The sequence below is a fragment of the Schistocerca cancellata genome, chromosome 8 (assembly GCF_023864275.1).
Source record: "Schistocerca cancellata isolate TAMUIC-IGC-003103 chromosome 8, iqSchCanc2.1, whole genome shotgun sequence".
NCBI lineage: Eukaryota > Metazoa > Arthropoda > Insecta > Orthoptera > Acrididae > Schistocerca > Schistocerca cancellata.
The window spans coordinates 398,179,220-398,197,318 of NC_064633.1; the positions used below are offsets into that span (position 1 = coordinate 398,179,220).

Genomic DNA, 18,099 nt, shown 5'->3' on the forward strand with positions numbered 1-18,099 from the left:
TGTCAACAACAATGAACACTCCCCATCCTATGAAATCTAATGTGTCTTTCTGATACACATTCTATGGCTTGCTATGTATCTCAGAGTTTTGTACTTCATGTTCGGTCCCAAGAATATCTTGAGTGAGAGAACTTTCCTGGAGGGCAGCAAATTCGAGAACTCTGTTATGAATGCTGCGACAATTTACTGATAAAGTTTTAACAGTTAAAGTGTTTTACCCTGAATGTGGTCTGACTTCCCTTTCTGCATGTCAAATGTGTGTGTTCATTAGAGTACCTCAAACTACCACACAGCCTAAGTAACCCCATGTGTACTCCACAAGTAGTGTGCTACCCAAGTAGCTGCTTCATTTTGTAGTGCACCCCTGACTGTCAAAGGGAGTACTACAAATCCCCACCTGATAATGCAGGTCTAGATATCTGCACCCAATACTGTCACAGATTTGACGAAGCTATTGATTGCGACCCTCCACTTGGTTCCAAACCAAAGGACCCCAATCAACTATGGGAACAATGCTGCAAATTGCAAGCTCTACGTGGACATCATGTGTGAGGCCAGCAGCCTCATCACTCCACCTGCACTAACTGAGGATGGCGTCAGAACCCATGTGACAGGCACTGTTGATATCGACATGAGCCACAACTTGCAGATGACTGCACCCTGCACACTCGATAGCCATAGGCAAGGATGCTCTCGTATGAGCCCACTCCCCCAGCAGGCATACCAAGTGCACACTGGCTTTCTGAACGCTATCTTCCTAAGGAGCTCCATAACTTGCCTTATGTTGGAGCTCCGGAAAACTAGCATCCCACTGCCCATGTGAGCCTGCTCAGACCCCTCTGAGGAAACAGCCACATGTTCACTCACAGGTCAAATAGACAAGTCCATAAGGTCAGCCGCCACATTTGCCATCCACCTCAAGAGATGCGAATGCATTACTACAGACCATTTAGCCGGCTGTGAGAGTGGATACAATGCATCGCGTACACTAGGAGGGCCTAGACAGCAGAGCCCATGGGCGAACCAACCAACACCTGGGGTGTTCCATGTGACACGCCAAATTCTCTGCCACCACTACACCCAGAGAGCACTGCCTGAAGATTGCTGACCTTAGCATTCTTCTATCCGTGAACAGTGTCAGCTCTTCCTGCATCCACACACAGTGTACACACATCCTACCCATGCCAGCAGCACTGACTGAAGAAGTAAACTACAAAAGCAGACAGAAACTTAGATATGTAACTTGCTACAGTCTCAATGTGTCGCTAATGGAAGCTGAGCCTTAATAAGATGTGTGGCTGGCTCTTCAGAAAAAATGAAACTACTCTACAGAGTGCCTGAATTTATCCATAGAGTTAAAAATGCAAGATTAAACCTCTTAAGTGGAGGGCCTGACTGACTGGCTTACACAGGAAATGGACACTTGTCTTCGAAACAAAATAAGAGAGCAAATACTGTGCTACAGACTGAATGAAATTACACTTCCAAAATGTGAGACTAAACCTCTTAAATGGAAAAACACACACAAAAATTAAGAAATATGGTACTAGTAAAACACAGGAAAAGCTAAATAAGAAACGTAATATAATTGATTATTTTTGTTGTTATAAACTATGTAACTTGCCGCACTGGAGATGTGAACTAGTGACAGCAGATCACCTTTCATTAAAACTCTCAAGGCTAGGTAATGATGCAGAAATACACCTCCCGACTGGTACAGTTATCCAACCATTGCGTTGAGCAAAGTACCAGTACTGTATACACTAAAATTAAGCATACAACCAACAAACACACAGGCCAGTTAGCAGGATATTCTGTGCAGTTCCCTTCACTTATTTATACTCAACAGTGTTTTTTAATTACATCATGGATATAGGTAGGTGGGAATAAATTGATCAAGAGTTTGGAGTTGACATATTGTCCAATGAGAACAAACAATAAAGCAATGAAGGGAACTGCACAGAATACCCTGGTTACTGGTCTATGTGTGTCTGTTGGTTTAAATTTAATTTTAGTGTAGACAGTACTGGTACTTTTCTTCAAAGTAATGGTTATATAACTGTAACACCTGTGAGATGTATTTCAGCATCAGTAGCTTTTTCCTTTGCTTCACTAAAGTCCAGTGACATTTTTTACAGATTCGTTGATGTTTGTAATAAGAGTCTTGTACTTTATGGAAAGAAGGATGAAATGTTTAATATGCGTTCTTGTGAAGTAGAACAGTTACAGTGTTGTTTATTGTTTTGTTGATTTACCTTTGTCCACAGACATTCTGTAAACAATTTTGCAAGGGTCTTTTACATTATTTTGCCTCCAACTTCAAGTATTTCTGTTTCAATACAATCATCCCCAAGGGTCTTTCCTTTCCTTCTAGCTTGAATGGCTGTGTAACCTCCTCTGACATAACATCCAGATTGTTGTTATTTTCTGTATATTAACTGTCTGTGCTTCAAAGTCATCCCTTGAACTATATAAACATTTAAAGAAAACTTTGAAAGCTTGTCCTGTTTTCTCTCTCTCAGCTGTTGAAATATGATGTCTGTCCAATATAAGTTTCTGTTCTATTTTCTTAATACTCTCGTTACCAATTCTTTCTCTTGCCACATTTTGCTTTGTACCTGTTCATGTCCCTTCAAAGACATATCTGAATAATTTTATGTAATTCAGCATTTTCTATCACCTTTCTGTTATTATTTGTTTGAGATTTCCACCATCTCTTTAATAGTTGTTTATTTCCATTTACATTTTGCTTTTGCTTTCTTTATACGCACAACATTTTTTGGTTTGTACATTCATACATTCGTTATGTAATTCCTTCTTTATTTGTATAATCTGTGACAGGACATACTGATCGTGCTGCTAAATTTTAAGTGCCATATCTTACTATGTAGAACCAAGGTCAAGTGTTGCTGGTAAGTGGAAAACAGTGTCTCCTCTCTTCCTAAATGAATTTTTTTAGTTGGATGCAGCAAGATGAAGAAGTCCATAAGATAAGTAGTGTGAAAGATACTATAGCTTCTTGCCAAAACATTCGGTCTGAAGGGAATAACAGTTTTGAGATTAAGATTTGCTTCCTGAACATTCAAGGAGTAAAAAAGAAAGAATTTTTGGTGAATAATTTTGGACAAGAGAATATATTTGATATTTTTTCCTTGAATGAACAGTGGGCTATCTAGAGGGAACTTGCATATAAGAGGTGGTGTAGCAATCTATATGAAAGAGTAACTCAATTGCTCCATTAATAAGTTGGATCTAGAGTATTTGTGGGACGTATAGAATTTTAAAGCTACTGGTATAGTTATTGATAGTTTTAAGTTATTAACAATGTCCTGGTATAGGTCACCTAAGGGTATCACCAGTGTATTTCTAGAAAAACTGGAGTTTCTGTTAGATGCCAGATTAGTCTATGTTAAGTATAGGAATCTATCATTAAAAAAAGCTATTGTGGAAGCCAAAAAAACACACAGTTTCAGCAGTATTGGAAACTAATAAATACTTTTGCTAAAAATGAAAGAAACAAGAAAATTAATGTATTTCCCCAAACATTCAATGATTATTGTATTAAATCAGTTGAAGAAGTAAGAAATGCTATTGCCAAACCATCAGCTATGTCTGCTTACTACGAGGTCTCACCTAGTCTCGTCCCAAGAATAGTAAAACAGTGAAAACCTTTAGACAGAGTAGATATATGTGACATATCTTGCAATATATCAAGGAAAGTAGTAGATTGTACTATGTATCCTTTAACATATTGTATAAACAGTCCTATATTTGAGGGATATTTTCCTCATGAGCCGAAACTGTCTAGGGTAGTTTCAAGGTATGAAAAAGGAGGTACTGACTCATCTTCAAGTTACAGGCCAGTTTCTGTAGTCCCAACTTTTTCTAAAGAACTGGAATGTGTAATTTATCTACAGTTACCTGTTTACTTTGAAAATCTAGGAATAATTAGTGAATCACAGTATAAGTTTAGGAAAAACTTGTCAACTATTTATGCTGTAGACTATGTACTGAAATACATACATCAAGTGTCAGAAGATAAAGCCTTTGCTCAAGTCATTTTTTGTGATCTAATTAAAGCCTTTGACTCTGTAGAGCACATACCACTTCTGGAAAAATGGAATGCTATAGTACTGAAGGCAACACCCTTAACTATTAAAATCATATCTACAGAACCATAGGCAAGTTGTCTGTGTTGACAAGAATATGTCAAGTACAGAACAAGTTACGGTAGGTGTTCCACAAGGACCATACTGGGCCTTTTTTTTGTTCCTTATAATGATAAGTGATTTGCCATCATTCAGAATGTACGGTACAGTGATAACAAAACACAGCACATGGTTTTTAGTCTGAAAGGCAAGCATCCATCAGATGATTCTAGTTATGGTAAGTTTTTGGGAATATATTTAGACAATAAATTATCTTGGGGTCATCATGTACAATACATTAGTGGTGAGCTGTTAAGAGTAATTTTTATGTTTAGGCGACTTATGGACTGTGTACACAAAAAGTATGTTAGAAGAGCCTATTTTTGCTTCTGTGAAAGCATACTGACATATGGTATTATTTTATGGGGGAGCTCTAGTTGTGTGTACATTATCTTTATGCTGCAGAAGGAAGCTGTTAGGGCAATTACTGGTTCTTAGTATAAGGCACACTGTAAACTTGTTTTATGAACAAAAAAATCATGACTGTAACAAACTTACACATATACTATGTTTTAATTTAAACAAAAAAGAAGTTACAGGAAGCAAAATGTAGAGAAAATGTACATTGTTACAACACAGGAGGGAGAGTTGTATTTCTACCCATATCACAGACTATCAAAATCGCTGAACAGCTGTGAACTTATGGGGCACAACTTATTTAATAAGGTACCCAATGGGGATGTAAATACAGTATCAGTTATGGCAGCATTATAATTGTGGATGAACTTCATTATTACCATTTTGTCTTTATTTACAAGAAGCTTGTTTGCTGTAAGGTATGCGGACAGAGTACTGAAACTGATCTCTGTACTGTTAGCTGCAGACTGCATATCACTGTCAGAGCTGATGAAGGATATGTCATCAGCATAGCTTACGACCATGCAATTTTGGGGTTCAAATAAGTTATTTACATATACAAGGAACAGAAAAGGCCCTAGTATGCTTCCTTGAGGCACGCCACATTGAAGTGTCCTGAAGTTTGATTTGGTTGTTAGGAGCTGCTCATTATTTTGATACGTTAGCTTTACACACTGTTTCCTGTCTTTCAAATAGGAGGTAAGTAGTTTCTAGGCTAGTCTTCTCAACCCGCACTCTTCTAGCTTACACAGAAGAATGGTATGATTCACAGTATCAAAGGCTTTACTCATATCTAGGAAAGTGCCTATTACCTTGTCACTTTTGTCCAGCTTATTTAATATTTCATGTATAAAAGATGCTACTGTTGTTGTAGTAAATCTCCCCTTTCTAAATCCATGTTGTATGTTGTTTAACAGATTGTGTTTGGTGAAATATGATTCAACTTGATTTAGTATTACTCTCTCTAACAATTTACCTAGTTCTGAGGTTAATGATATTGGCCTGTAGTTTTTAGTGTCAGTTTTTAATCCCTTTTTATGCACTGGTATAATTTCAGTAATTTTCAAAAGGTCAGGGAATACTCCATTTCTGAGGGAGGTATTTATCAAGTGAGTCAGGGGTTTCACCAGTTCATACCTGCATTCCTTTAGCAGTTTAGGTGAAATGTCATCCCAGCCACAAGACATTTTTGGTCAAAGTGCTGATATGATTGCCAGGACGTCCCTCTCAGTAATGCCATGGATATAAAAGGACTGGCTAGATTTTCCAAGACTAAAATTTTCTGTCTTGACATGAACTTCATTTGTACCAACTGTACTGAACTTTTGTATAAATTTCTCACAGACTTCTTTTGGGTCATTTATTTCTTCACTATTTTCTTTTAATGTTATGTTGCTGTGTTCATAGTAATTCTGTTTCCCACTTTCTTTATGCATTATTTTCAGGCAGTTTTACTGATACAGCTAGAGTTCCTTATTTCAGAGGTATATTTCTGTGCTTTTAGGTTAGTCAAGGACTCTGTATGTTTTTTCTGAGCAGTTTATATTTTGTTGAGAAATATTGTAGTTTAGTATCTCTAAAAAGTGTATAGCAATCTTTCATTTTCTCCCTCAGTTCAATAATTTCAGAAGGGAGATTCTCGGCTTTATGGTTTACAGCTTTATTTACTTTTTTAACTAAATTACAGGTTTCATTTAAACTGTTACTGAATAACTTATAGAAATATTCCCATTTTTCATTCCCTAGTGCCATCTTAAGTTTAGAATAATTAAGTTTAACTGTAAGACTGGTTAGTCACCCACCCATTCTACAACATAAATGAATACTTCAACTGTAATATAGCACTGTGACACTAATAACAAGCCTGGGTTTTTTTTACCAATTGTATTGTATTATATGTGTGATGTTATCTACTGCTGTGAAGGCTGATTGCCAATAAAATTATTATTATTATTATTATTCTTAATTAAATTCTTTTTTAATCTATAGCTATTTTCTTTCAAGTACTATAATTATTTTTGCTCTGCATCTTACCATTCTATAATCAATTGCTGTTCATTAGTGCTTTAGGTTTGCAAAATACCAGTAGGGCTTATTGTACAGTATGTTTAATACTCTATAAAATATAGCCATTTTCATTTTTTGTTTGATTTAGTTCTTTTCCAAAAAGTTTGACCCTTGATATCATCAAAACAAATATTAACCACTACTTGAAATCCAAAATTTGCAATACCAAGAATTAGAGTTGTTCATCAGCTACACCATCTAACAAGCAAACTATCACCTTCGTACTTAACCTAAACCTCAAACTACACTACCAGTAAATCTGTAAACACAATGAACATCCCAAAAAATAATGTAGAAGCGAAACAAAAATTGCCAGTGTACTGTTCCATCTATGTTCACACACGTATGATGTCACATGCTACAGTATTATTATGTTAAAGATCAAAACCCCTCTCAATAGGTTCAGCTGACCCAATTTTACTGTTTGCCAGTTTTAAAACCTTTCCTGTTGGTGACTGTAGATTGTTAGTTCTGATATTCTTCATATTCACATATTCTCTACTGTAAGAAAATGAAACACCTACAGCCATCCTTATGATGCCCTTTATTGTGTAGTTACCAGCTTCAGCGCACCATCTTCAGGAACTAATGCCTGAAGATGGTGCATTGAGGTGCCGAAACTGTAGCAACACATGGAGGACATCATAAGGATGGCTGTAGGTGTTCCATTTTCTTACAATAATGAACAGCTGTAGTCTCCCAGACCTTCAGGCAAAAGGATGGACATACAGAAACATTCTCTAATGTGTACAGTATTCTGAGAAGCTATTTATATGCTTTACATTAGGACCTAAGCCTTGGACTGTGCTCTTCTTTATTATGTATAGCAGCTTCTGTTTGCCTCTTCCAGTTTTCATTGTACTATCATTTAGTAACAGTACTCTTCCTCCTTTTCTTAATTTGTTTTGAAGTAGTACTCCATGGCTATTATATATTTTAAAAATGACACCTTGAACTACCAAATACCTGCAACATAGATGTTGATTGCTAGTCTTGATCACAGGGGTAGTCATTTGGAGGGCATAGTATTACCAGTAGAATTGTTGCTTAAAATGAAAGATCTTTGATCTTGTGTAGCCTATGTGTTATCTTAAGCAACAGTTGTGTTGTATTGATAACACTGTGCAATCCAGATGAGGATCCCAGAGCTTAAAATTGTCAGTTAAGAACATTAAACTTTCAGTAAAGTATTTTGTGTAACCTCCAATGGTTTGAAATTGTGTTACAAATTTGTTCTTTAGCTTGACCTTCAAAAACATGTGTATCTTAAAAGAGGCCTGATACAAACCCCCATTATTATGTGGATAAAGTTATGGACAAAGTGAATGCTTTTGCTAAGTAATCATGTGAGAAATCACTTACAGTATCTGACACATTTGTATGCAAACCATGAAACCTGTCATGTAATGTATGCTAATGTAATAGTCATATCCATACATGACTTTTCTTATAAATTCTCCATTCCTTAATTTTGTGCACCTAACAAAATACTTCACCCATTTTGTAGCATGTCACTTTGAAAGTAAACCTTCAAAGTAATGTAATGAGCATTCCAAATTATCTTCCAGATATCATCATCAGTTGAGGCTACAGTTTAACTCTAGTACTCTTCTTATTACTTTATTTGCCAAGGTTTTTCGTGAGAGAACTTACATACCAGTAATGTTGTAAAGCCCTGTAATTTTTAAATAAAAATACTAGCTTCAAAGACTTTTTTTCTGTCTATGGAACACTCTACCAGCAAAACTTCAAAACAGTTATGCGTATTGCTTCTTGCTTGATGAAATAATTCTATGACATAGAATACAGGAAGGAAAATTTATGGTTTAATGCCCCTTCAATTAGAAAGCCAGTAGACAGGTAATAATAATGATAATTCCATGTGGCACAGTTGCCGGTGCAAATCTTCTTACTGGACACTGCTTTCCCATCTTTTGTGTGCATACTCTACCCCAGTAATAAAATAGGAGTCTGCAGTTTAATCTTGAAGCTGAAACCATCTGTCGTTCCTGATGAATTTTCACATCATTTAGAGGTGAAGCTAGATTAAAGGCTGACTGAAATATTCTGTTTTCCACAGTGATCCTGTGACCTTTTTGTTTCCAACACACACATTACTAACCCAACATTAGTCAAATTATGAAATAGAGATTATCTATCCTGTGATAGTAGGCAGTCTGTAAAGACTACCCTAGTAGACTTTGCAATTTATTAGACATCAGACTAGTAGAAAGAACACACTGTGAGTTATATGAACATATGATCTATATGTACACTGATGTAATACAGCTATTTAATAAATTCTCATTTATATTGATATTCATGGGCACTTCCCTTAGTAGTAACTAAAAAATTATATTTGTTCCACAGTTGTATCTGATGTGATTACCAAGAACAATTGAAAGAGTCAACGGAAGAAAGTGCTAATCCACAAGAACATATTTTGGGTTATTTGCATGTTACATGTTTGATCAAATTCAAAGACAATAACATCAATACAAAAGGACTAAACCATTTATACAATAGACAATGCCTTCTAGTGGTACATATGGAGAGGTATTTGTTACCAGCATGTGGGGAATTCTAAAATACGACAGTTTGTTTGTCAGAGTAATCCTTAGTAAACTGAGGGTCAGCACTTTCTTCTGCCAGTACCTTCATCACTACCAGTCAGTATTTTCTGAGAGACAATGTAGTGTGGTATACAAGGCGTACCTCTTTTTCCCATTAATGAGACATCATTTCCTTTTTGTCAGCAGTGTGTGCGAGTATCATTTGACATTGGCCATGAGGCATCCATTCGTGCAAAACGCACACCAGAAGGCTTCACTCATGATTGGAAAGTGTTTGTGCGAGGTACAGATAATGCTGAGATACAGCATTTTGTGGAAAAAGTAGTGTTCCATTTGCATGAAACGTTTCCTAAACCTATCCGTGGTAAGTGTCTTTACATAATTATGTAGTATTTATGTGATCTCAAATTTGTTTATACTTTATTCTCCGATACTTGTATCGAAAAGTGAATTGGATGACATTTTGATCATAATGGTGATCCAGTAACTTAAATAATATATGTATCTCTCTCTCTCTCTCTCTCTCTCTCTCTCTATCTATCTATCTATCTATCTATCTATCTCTCTCTGTGTAAAACTGCATGCACGATAGCAGCAGCTGTTGTGTTGGTGTCGATCTTAGTAATAATTTGCATGATACGATGGGAACTGAATACAATGAACCATGATTTGGTTGTCAGTAGTGAATCAGAAGACTCGTTTGTAATTTTCTATTGTTTGTAAATAAATTAGCTGGTATTTTGTTCCATTTGGTTAGAATGTAAACACATTGACACAATTTTTTTCAAAATTGGAAATAAAACAATGGAAGCTCCAGGTTGGAATATCAGCAATTTAAGGAAAGGATAGATGGAGTTTCAGACAGCCACAATGAAAAGACGCTTACACATTAGCGTTCAGCCAAAGCATTCTTCAGAGCAGGAAAATCTCTCTCTCTCTCTCTCTCTCTCTCTCTCTCTCTCACACACACACACACACACACACACACACACACACACATATTCACACAAGCAGGCAGACCTCTTGCACACATGACCACCATCTCTGGCAGCTTGGGCTACGTTGCACATCGGTGTATTATGGCAAAATCATATTTTTGCATTGAGATTCGCTAGTTGTGTCAACTCACATACAGATTGTCACATTCCAACCTAACACAGATGTTGGGCTGTGCTACAGGCTATTCTGTCAGCATAACTGGTTTTCTGCCACTCACTACCAAACTGTTACATTCTAACCTAACATAGACATAGGGCTATACTGTCAGCCTCAGAGCACCTAGTTTTCTTCCATTAACATTTTTTGGCTTCGCCAACTTACAACCAAATTGTCACATTACAGCCTAGCTTAAGCTTTGGGTTTGCTACATACAAATCTGCCAGAACGTCTAGTTTTTTTACGTTCACTAAATAAATACGAATATCAGTGAGCAGACTTAAATTCATAATAGCCAGATGAGTGAAAGTTATTCTGGCACACACTATACAGAAAACAAATGTGATCGGTTCATATCTTCTGCCTAAAGAAAGCATTAGATTCTCCAGTTCACTCACTCACACCTCCTCCTCCTCCTCCACCTCTCCTCCCACCCCCCATCCCCCCCATCCCCCACACTCCCCCATCCTCACACACGCACACACAAAATATTTTCATGGCTATGAGCCATGCATTGTTAGAGGCTTCCCTCCTCATGTCTTTGCACACATGAGGAGGTCCATTGTGAAGACCATGTAGGGCAGCTCATCATCATCATCATCATCATCATCATCATCATCAGTGTTCAGCCAAAAGGCAGGTATTCACATGGTAGTTCTCCAGGCTGTCCAGTCTTCTGCCATCCTCTTGAGGTCTGCATAATTTCCTCTTCCCTTTATGTCGTCTATCATCTTGTATCGCCTTCTTCCTCTGTCTTCTCCCACAAACCAATCCTTCCAAAGCATCTACTAGCAAGCACTCCCTTCTCAGTGAATGTCCCAACCAGTTCTTTTTCATTTCTCTTACAACCTTCAGCAGACATCTTGTCTCACCAACCCTATCCAATACTGTTTCATTACTCACTCTTTCCATCCAACTTATCCTCTCCATTCTTCTCCACATCCACGTCTCAAATGCTTCTAACCTGTTTTTATCCTCTCGTCTCAGCGTCCATGTTTCTGCCCCATATAGTGCCACACTCCAGACAAAACATTTGCCAACCCTTTTCCTTAGATCTTTATCTAATTTGCCACATAAGAGTCTCCACTCGCTATTGAATGCCTCCTTCACTATGGCAATTCGAGTTTTCACCTCCTGGTGACATCTCAAGTCTTCAGTTATTGTGCTTCCAAGATATTTAAATGCACTTACCTGGCTAATGGTAGATTGTCCTATTTTAATATTAGACAGTCTGTGTCTTGTACTGATGACCATACTCTTTGTTTTTGCTGTGTTTATTTGCATCCCATATTCCACTCAAGCTTCATTCAGATCTTTGAGCATGTTATTCACTGTCCGCTCACTTTCTGCGACTAACACCATGTCCTCAGCAAATCTTATACATCCTATTCTCTTCCCGCCAATACGCATTCCTCTTTTCCCACCTAAGCCTTTCGCAATAATCTCTTCAAGGTATGCATTAAACAACAGTGGGGAAAGACAACAACCTTGTCTAACACCTCATCCAATGCTGCTTCCTTCTGACATTTCATTTCCAATCCTTATCCTTACTTTCTGGTGTAAATATAGAGCCTGTATCAGTCGTCTCTCTGTCCAATCTACTCCTTTCCTCTTCAAAATATCCATCAACTTGTTCCACTGAACTCTGTCAAAAGCCTTTTCTAAATCTATAAAAACAGCAAATATTTCTCTACCTTTTTCCGTATATCTTTCCCCTACAGTTCTGAACAGGCCAATAGCATCTCTTGTTCCTTTTCCTCTTCTAAATCCAAACTGCTACTCTGCATTGCCTCTATCCAGCTTGCCATATAGCCTTCTATTCAACATTCTCAGCAAGACTTCAGCTGCATGAGAAATTAGACTGATGGTCTGATGCTCTTCACATTTTTAAGTGTTTCTCTTTTTCTCTGTTGGTATCATAACTGTTGCAAGAAAGTCCTCAGGCCATTCGCCTTTGTCATATATCTTGTTTCAGATGTAGACTATTTCTTTTCTTGCTTTGTTTCCCAGACTCTTCAACAGTTCTGCTGGCAAATCATCAATTCCACATGCCTTCCTATTCTTCATCTTCTTCAACACCTTTTCTACTTCTGCTTCCAAGGTGGTGAATCCCCGGCACATATTGCTCCTCTTCAACCTTAATTTTGCTTTGCATTTCATCCCCCTTATTCAGACATTCAATATATTCTTGCCATCTGTTCAAAACCTCCGTGGTTCTTCTGCTAGAGTACCATCTGCTCTTTCTATTTCCATGTTATTCCTCTTTCTTTTATGTTAAAAAACTATCTCACTAGCCAGTCTATACATCATTTCACACTTTCCCTCTTTCGCCATTTTCTCTGTTTTTTTCACATTTCTGTTTCATCCATTTTTTCCTTGCTTCTTCAGTTCCTCTTCTTAATTCATTATTCAGTTTCCTGTACCTGTTTTTGCCTTTTTCAGTTTCTACACTTTTCCATTTTCTGCGCTCTTCAATCTTTTTCAACATGTTTTCTGTTATCCGTTCTTTCCTGGTGCTTTCGGATACTCGTAATTCCTAGTTCTTCTTTGGCAGAGTCCATGAGTCCTTCCCTCATTTTTATCCATTTGTCATTAACACTTTCATCAGCACTACCTCTTTGCCATTTTTCCATAAATCTGTTCTCCAAATCTGATGCCTTTCCTACGTCTTTGAGTCTTTCTATGTTTAGTCTTTCCTTTGCTTTACCTCTCCAGACTTTTTTCAACTTCACTTGTATTTCTCCCATTACTAGGTTGTGGTCTGAATTTATAGCTGCTCCTGGATAAGCTTTAGCATTCTGCAAACAGTTCCTAAATCTTTTTTGTATCAGGTTGTAGTCCAACTGATATCTTTCCCTATTCAAATTTGATATCCCTGTGTAACGTCTCCTTTTGTGGTGTTCAAATAATGTGTTACCCACTGCTAGTGAATTTTCTTTACGGAAACTAATGAGTAGTTCACCTCTCTCATTTATTATTCCTAATCCAAATTTTCCTACATCATCTTCATCTCTTCCTTCACCCACCACTGCGTTCCAGTCCCCCATGATGATAACGCAGGCATTTCTATTTTCTTTCTCGATGAGTTCTTGTATTTTCTCATAATATTCTTCCACTTCCTCATCTCTATGCTGGCTGGTAGACATATATACCTGTATTAACACCATCGCCAGTCTTCCATCAATATATTGTACCTTCATTACCTTATAACTTTTGCCCTATCAATATTCCTGCACCGTTTTCACCACTCTTGATTTCCCCTGAGTAAAACAGCTTATAATCTCCACTTTCTATCTCCCCATTCTCTCCCCATCTCATTTCACACAAACCAAGGGCATCTAATCTGTTCCTTTTCATCTCCTGTTTTGCATTCTCCATCTTTCCTGCTTGCAGTAGTGTCCTCACATTCCATGTTCCAATCCTTACCTTTCCTCCTTTCACTGTCCCTTTCTTCCTTTCAAATATGGCATAGGGCATCTGCTGCACCATAATTAGCTTCAGGTATCCTATACCAATCCACACTGATTCGTGTATTGCAGTCTTCATTTTCTTCCCTTGTAGAGGCTTAGTCAACAGCTGACACACACACACACACACACACACACACACACACACACACACACAGCTGTAACAGACGTATGCCTTTGTGAATTGGCACACCATGTCCAGCTCATCAGGAAAGTAAAGGTAATGTTTCTGGTACAGATTTTGGCTTTTTTTGTTGATATAGTGCAGCTCATATGTTGGGAAAATCATGTCTATATCTGTGAACTGTGTACAGTGCTTTAGGTTTCACCTCACCATTCACACTATGTCTGGGATGTCGACGGGTAGGTCAGAACTGTGTCATGCTGGAGTGTAACTGCAAATGGTTAGCATCATAATACTGTCTGACTAAATTCAGAGTCTGCACCAGTTTCTCTTTTATCTTTTTTGTACTGGGAGGTGTAACAATTACTTGATATGATTTGACATTGACTTGTCATTTGTGAATACATTGTACTATTCTTGAGTCCTCCACTTGTTGCCTTATTTGCAGAAACTCATGTAGAATCACTTGGGCCAGCCAAGCGTAACAGACAAAAGGCCATATGACCATACAACTTAATCAGTCACTTGCTGTAGTCGATGGTGCCAAATGCAGCTGTCAGATCAATGTAGGCCCCTCCATAATCTTCTTCCTCAGAACCATTCTTTGTATTTTGTGTGTGGTTTGAGACTTGGGCAGTACACAATTTCTGGGGTCTGAAATCAGCTTGTTTGCAAAAGAAGTTTTCTTCCAAGATGTTTGTGATGTGGTGGACCGTCACTCATTTTAAGGCCTTTAAAAGCATGGTAGTGATACAAATGAGAAAATCATTGGCTCATTTGATTTTCTTAATGGTTTCAGCAGAGTGACACCACTGCCCTCCTCCAGATCTTCAGCATTTGCAAGTTGGCGTCACAGATATTCGTCATGTCCAAGAGTCATTTCAGTGTTATCGTTCCAAGGTACAGAACCCTCCGGTTTGACACTAAATGCCCTGTTGGGCTCAGTGCTGGAGAAATCCATTTCAAACACACTTGTGAAAATTCTTCTTTGTGGAAATGGTTTTTGCTTCCCATGTCCCATAAAATGTTTTCTCGAGTCCTGATGAGTTTTTCTTTTCAGCATCAGTTGGCTGGACATTTGATCTGCAGTCATTTCTGAAACGTTGCCTTTAGGTTTTGTGGGATCACCTCTGAGGATCTTGAGAAGTGCCCATGCTCATCTACTGTTTAATTTCGTGTCGAGGTTTTTTTCGTCTCGACCACTATGTCTTCTGTCTTCCAATAATTGGTTACTTATGTTTGTCTGCTACATGTGTGGTCTCTTCAGAGAAAGTATTGTTCTTGATAGTTTTTAACTAGAGGCTTGGCTGTTTCAAACAGTCCTGAGATATACTCTGAAGTTGTCATATTTCTCAGGCTCTGAGGGCATCTTTGCCGCCTTGGCTAATAGATCCTCATTTTTCTGACACTGAACCCCCTCTTGACAAGCAACTTTGACTGCTCCACATCCATGCATCCAGAACAAGCTCATCATTGCCACATTCCTATGCTCCATGCACCTGTTGCCTCCCCCCCCCCTCTCCCCCCCCCTCTCTCTCTCTCTCTCTCTCTCTCTCAGCAGTCAGCCAGGCTTCCCCAAACCTATCCCTCCACTTCCCTGCTGCCTTTCTCACCTCACCCACTTCTCTTAACACAACCTTCCGTGACTGTCGAGATACAGGACCATCACAATATATTATATTCAGCTGGAAGAATGTAGCTGTTCAGGCTGATGCATGCCTAGCTGATGTTAAATATCTAAATATATATATGTCTGCTTGTGCCTGTATATGTGTGGATGGATATGTGTGTGTGTGTGTGTGTGTGTGCGAGTGTATACCTGTCCTTTTTTCCCCCTAAGGTAAGTCTTTCCGCTCCCGAGATTGGAATGACTCCTTACCCTCTCCCCTAAAACCCAAATCCTTTCGTCTTTCCCTCTCCTTCCTTCTTTCCTGACAAGGCAACCGTTGGTTGCGAAAGCTAGAATTTTGTGTGTATGTTTGTGTGTCTATATATATATATATATATATATATATATATATATATATATAATAGAAGGAAACATTCCATGAAGGAAAAATATACCTAAAAACAAAGATGATGTGACTTACCAAATGGAAGTGCTGGCAGGTCGACAGACACACAAACGAACACAAACATACACACAAAATTCAAGCTTTCGCAACAAACTGTTGCCTCATCAGGAAAGAGGGAAGGAGAGGGAAAGACGAAAGGATGTGGGTTTTAAGGGAGAGGGTAAGGAGTCATTCCAGTCCCGGGAGCGGAAAGACTTACCTTATGGGGAAAAAAGGACGGGTATACACTGGCACACACACACACACACACACACACACACACATATCCATCCACCAATATATATACCACCAGGTGTGTGTATATATATATATATATATATATATATATATATATATATATATATATATATATATATATATATATATATATATATATTTAAAAAGAAAGATGATGAGACTTACCAAACAAAAGCGCTGGCAGGTCGATAGACACACAAACAAACACAAACATACACACAAAAATCTAGCTTTCGCAACCAACGGTTGCCTCGTCAGGAAAGAGGGAAGGAGAAGGAAAGACAAAAGGATATGGGTTTTAAGGGAGAGGGTAAGGAGTCATTCCAATCCCGGGAGCGGAAAGACTTACCTTAGGGGGAAAAAAGGACAGGTATACACTCGCACACACACACATATCCATCCGCATATACACAGACACAAGCAGACATTTTTTAATATATATATTAAAAAAGAAAGATGATGAGACTTACCAAACAAAAGCACTGGCAGGTCGATAGACACACAAACAAACACAAACATACACACAAAATTCAAGCTTTCGCAATCAGGAAAGAGGGAAGGAGAGGGAAAGACGAAAGGATTTGGGTTTTAAGGGAGAGGGTAAGGAGTCATTCCAATCCCGGGAGCAGAAAGACTTGCCTTAGGGGGAAAAAAGGACAGGTATACACTCGCACACACACACATATCCATCCGCATATACACAGACACAAGCAGACATTTGTAAAGGCAAAGAGTTTGGGCAGAGATGTCAGTTGAGGCGGAAGTACAGAGGCAGAGATGGTGTTGAAAGACAAGTGAGGTATGAGCGGCGGCAAATTGAAATTAGCGGAGATTGAGGCCTGGCGGATAGCGAGAAGAGAGGATATGCTGAAGGGCAAGTTCCCATCTCCGGAGTTCTGACAGGTTGGTGTTAGTGGGAAGTATCCAGATAACCCGGACGGTGTAACACTGTGCCAAGATGTGCTGGCCGTGCACCAAGGCATGTTTAGCCACAGGGTGATCCTCATTACCAACAAACACTGTCTGCCTGTGTCCATTCATGCGAATGGACAGTTTGTTGCTGGTCATTCCCACATAGAACGCTTCACAGTGTAGGCAGGTCAGTTGGTAAATCACGTGGGTGCTTTCACACGTGGCTCTGCCTTTGATCGTGTACACCTAGATACTCCACTAGAACATACGAATATATGGGAATCATGGGGAAAGTACCCAGACAAATCTTCAGTAAATAATGCTAAGTTATTTCTATGAGAACAAAAGCATTATTGTATGTTTGTATTGACTAACGAATGGAAACATTTCACTTAAAATTCTCTTGCACTTTCGCTCTTGAGGTAGCTATTTGAATTACATCACTAACTGTTTTTTTCTGTTCATTGAACTTTTACTCAGACACTTGTTCGTTTTGTTTGGTGGGGGGGGGGGGGGGGGGGGGGTGACTTATGAGAGCTTAAAGGTGGAAGACAGGCTAATATGCAGGACAGTGATTGCTGCTAAAACATCATGTATGAGTTAAAAAGAGTGAAAAGCTAAGTGCTCTGTACATAACACAGGTGGGAGGGGGACAGTGAAAAATAGACAGGTAAGGAAATGAAAGATGTAGAAAACTAAAATGAAGTGAAGAAAGGAATAATTACTGTGAAGAAATGTTGAGATAGAAGAAATTAATGTAAATTAAATCCACATGGTGGATGTGGGTGGCTAGAACCAAGGACATGTTGTAGTGCTAGTTCTCACATGCAGAGTTCTGGGAAAACGCTGTCTGGGGGAAGAAACCAGGTGACACATATGGTGAAAGAGGCACCGAGTTCATGACTGTCATGTTGTAGAGCATGA

General features: G+C 38.5%; 1 protein-coding gene across 3 annotated transcripts in view; it reads left to right on the forward strand.

Moving 5' to 3' along the window:
* Positions 1-18,099, forward strand: part of LOC126095767 (protein AF-9) — a 112,950-nt gene that overhangs the window by 4,495 nt on the left and 90,356 nt on the right. For 2 of the 3 annotated variants that reach the window (XM_049910571.1, XM_049910573.1), the window contains exon 2: positions 9,389-9,569. In XM_049910571.1, the coding sequence (XP_049766528.1) occupies positions 9,389-9,569 (181 nt within the window). The remainder of the gene's footprint in view (positions 1-9,388; positions 9,570-18,099) is intronic. The other variant, XM_049910572.1, reaches the window with a different exon arrangement.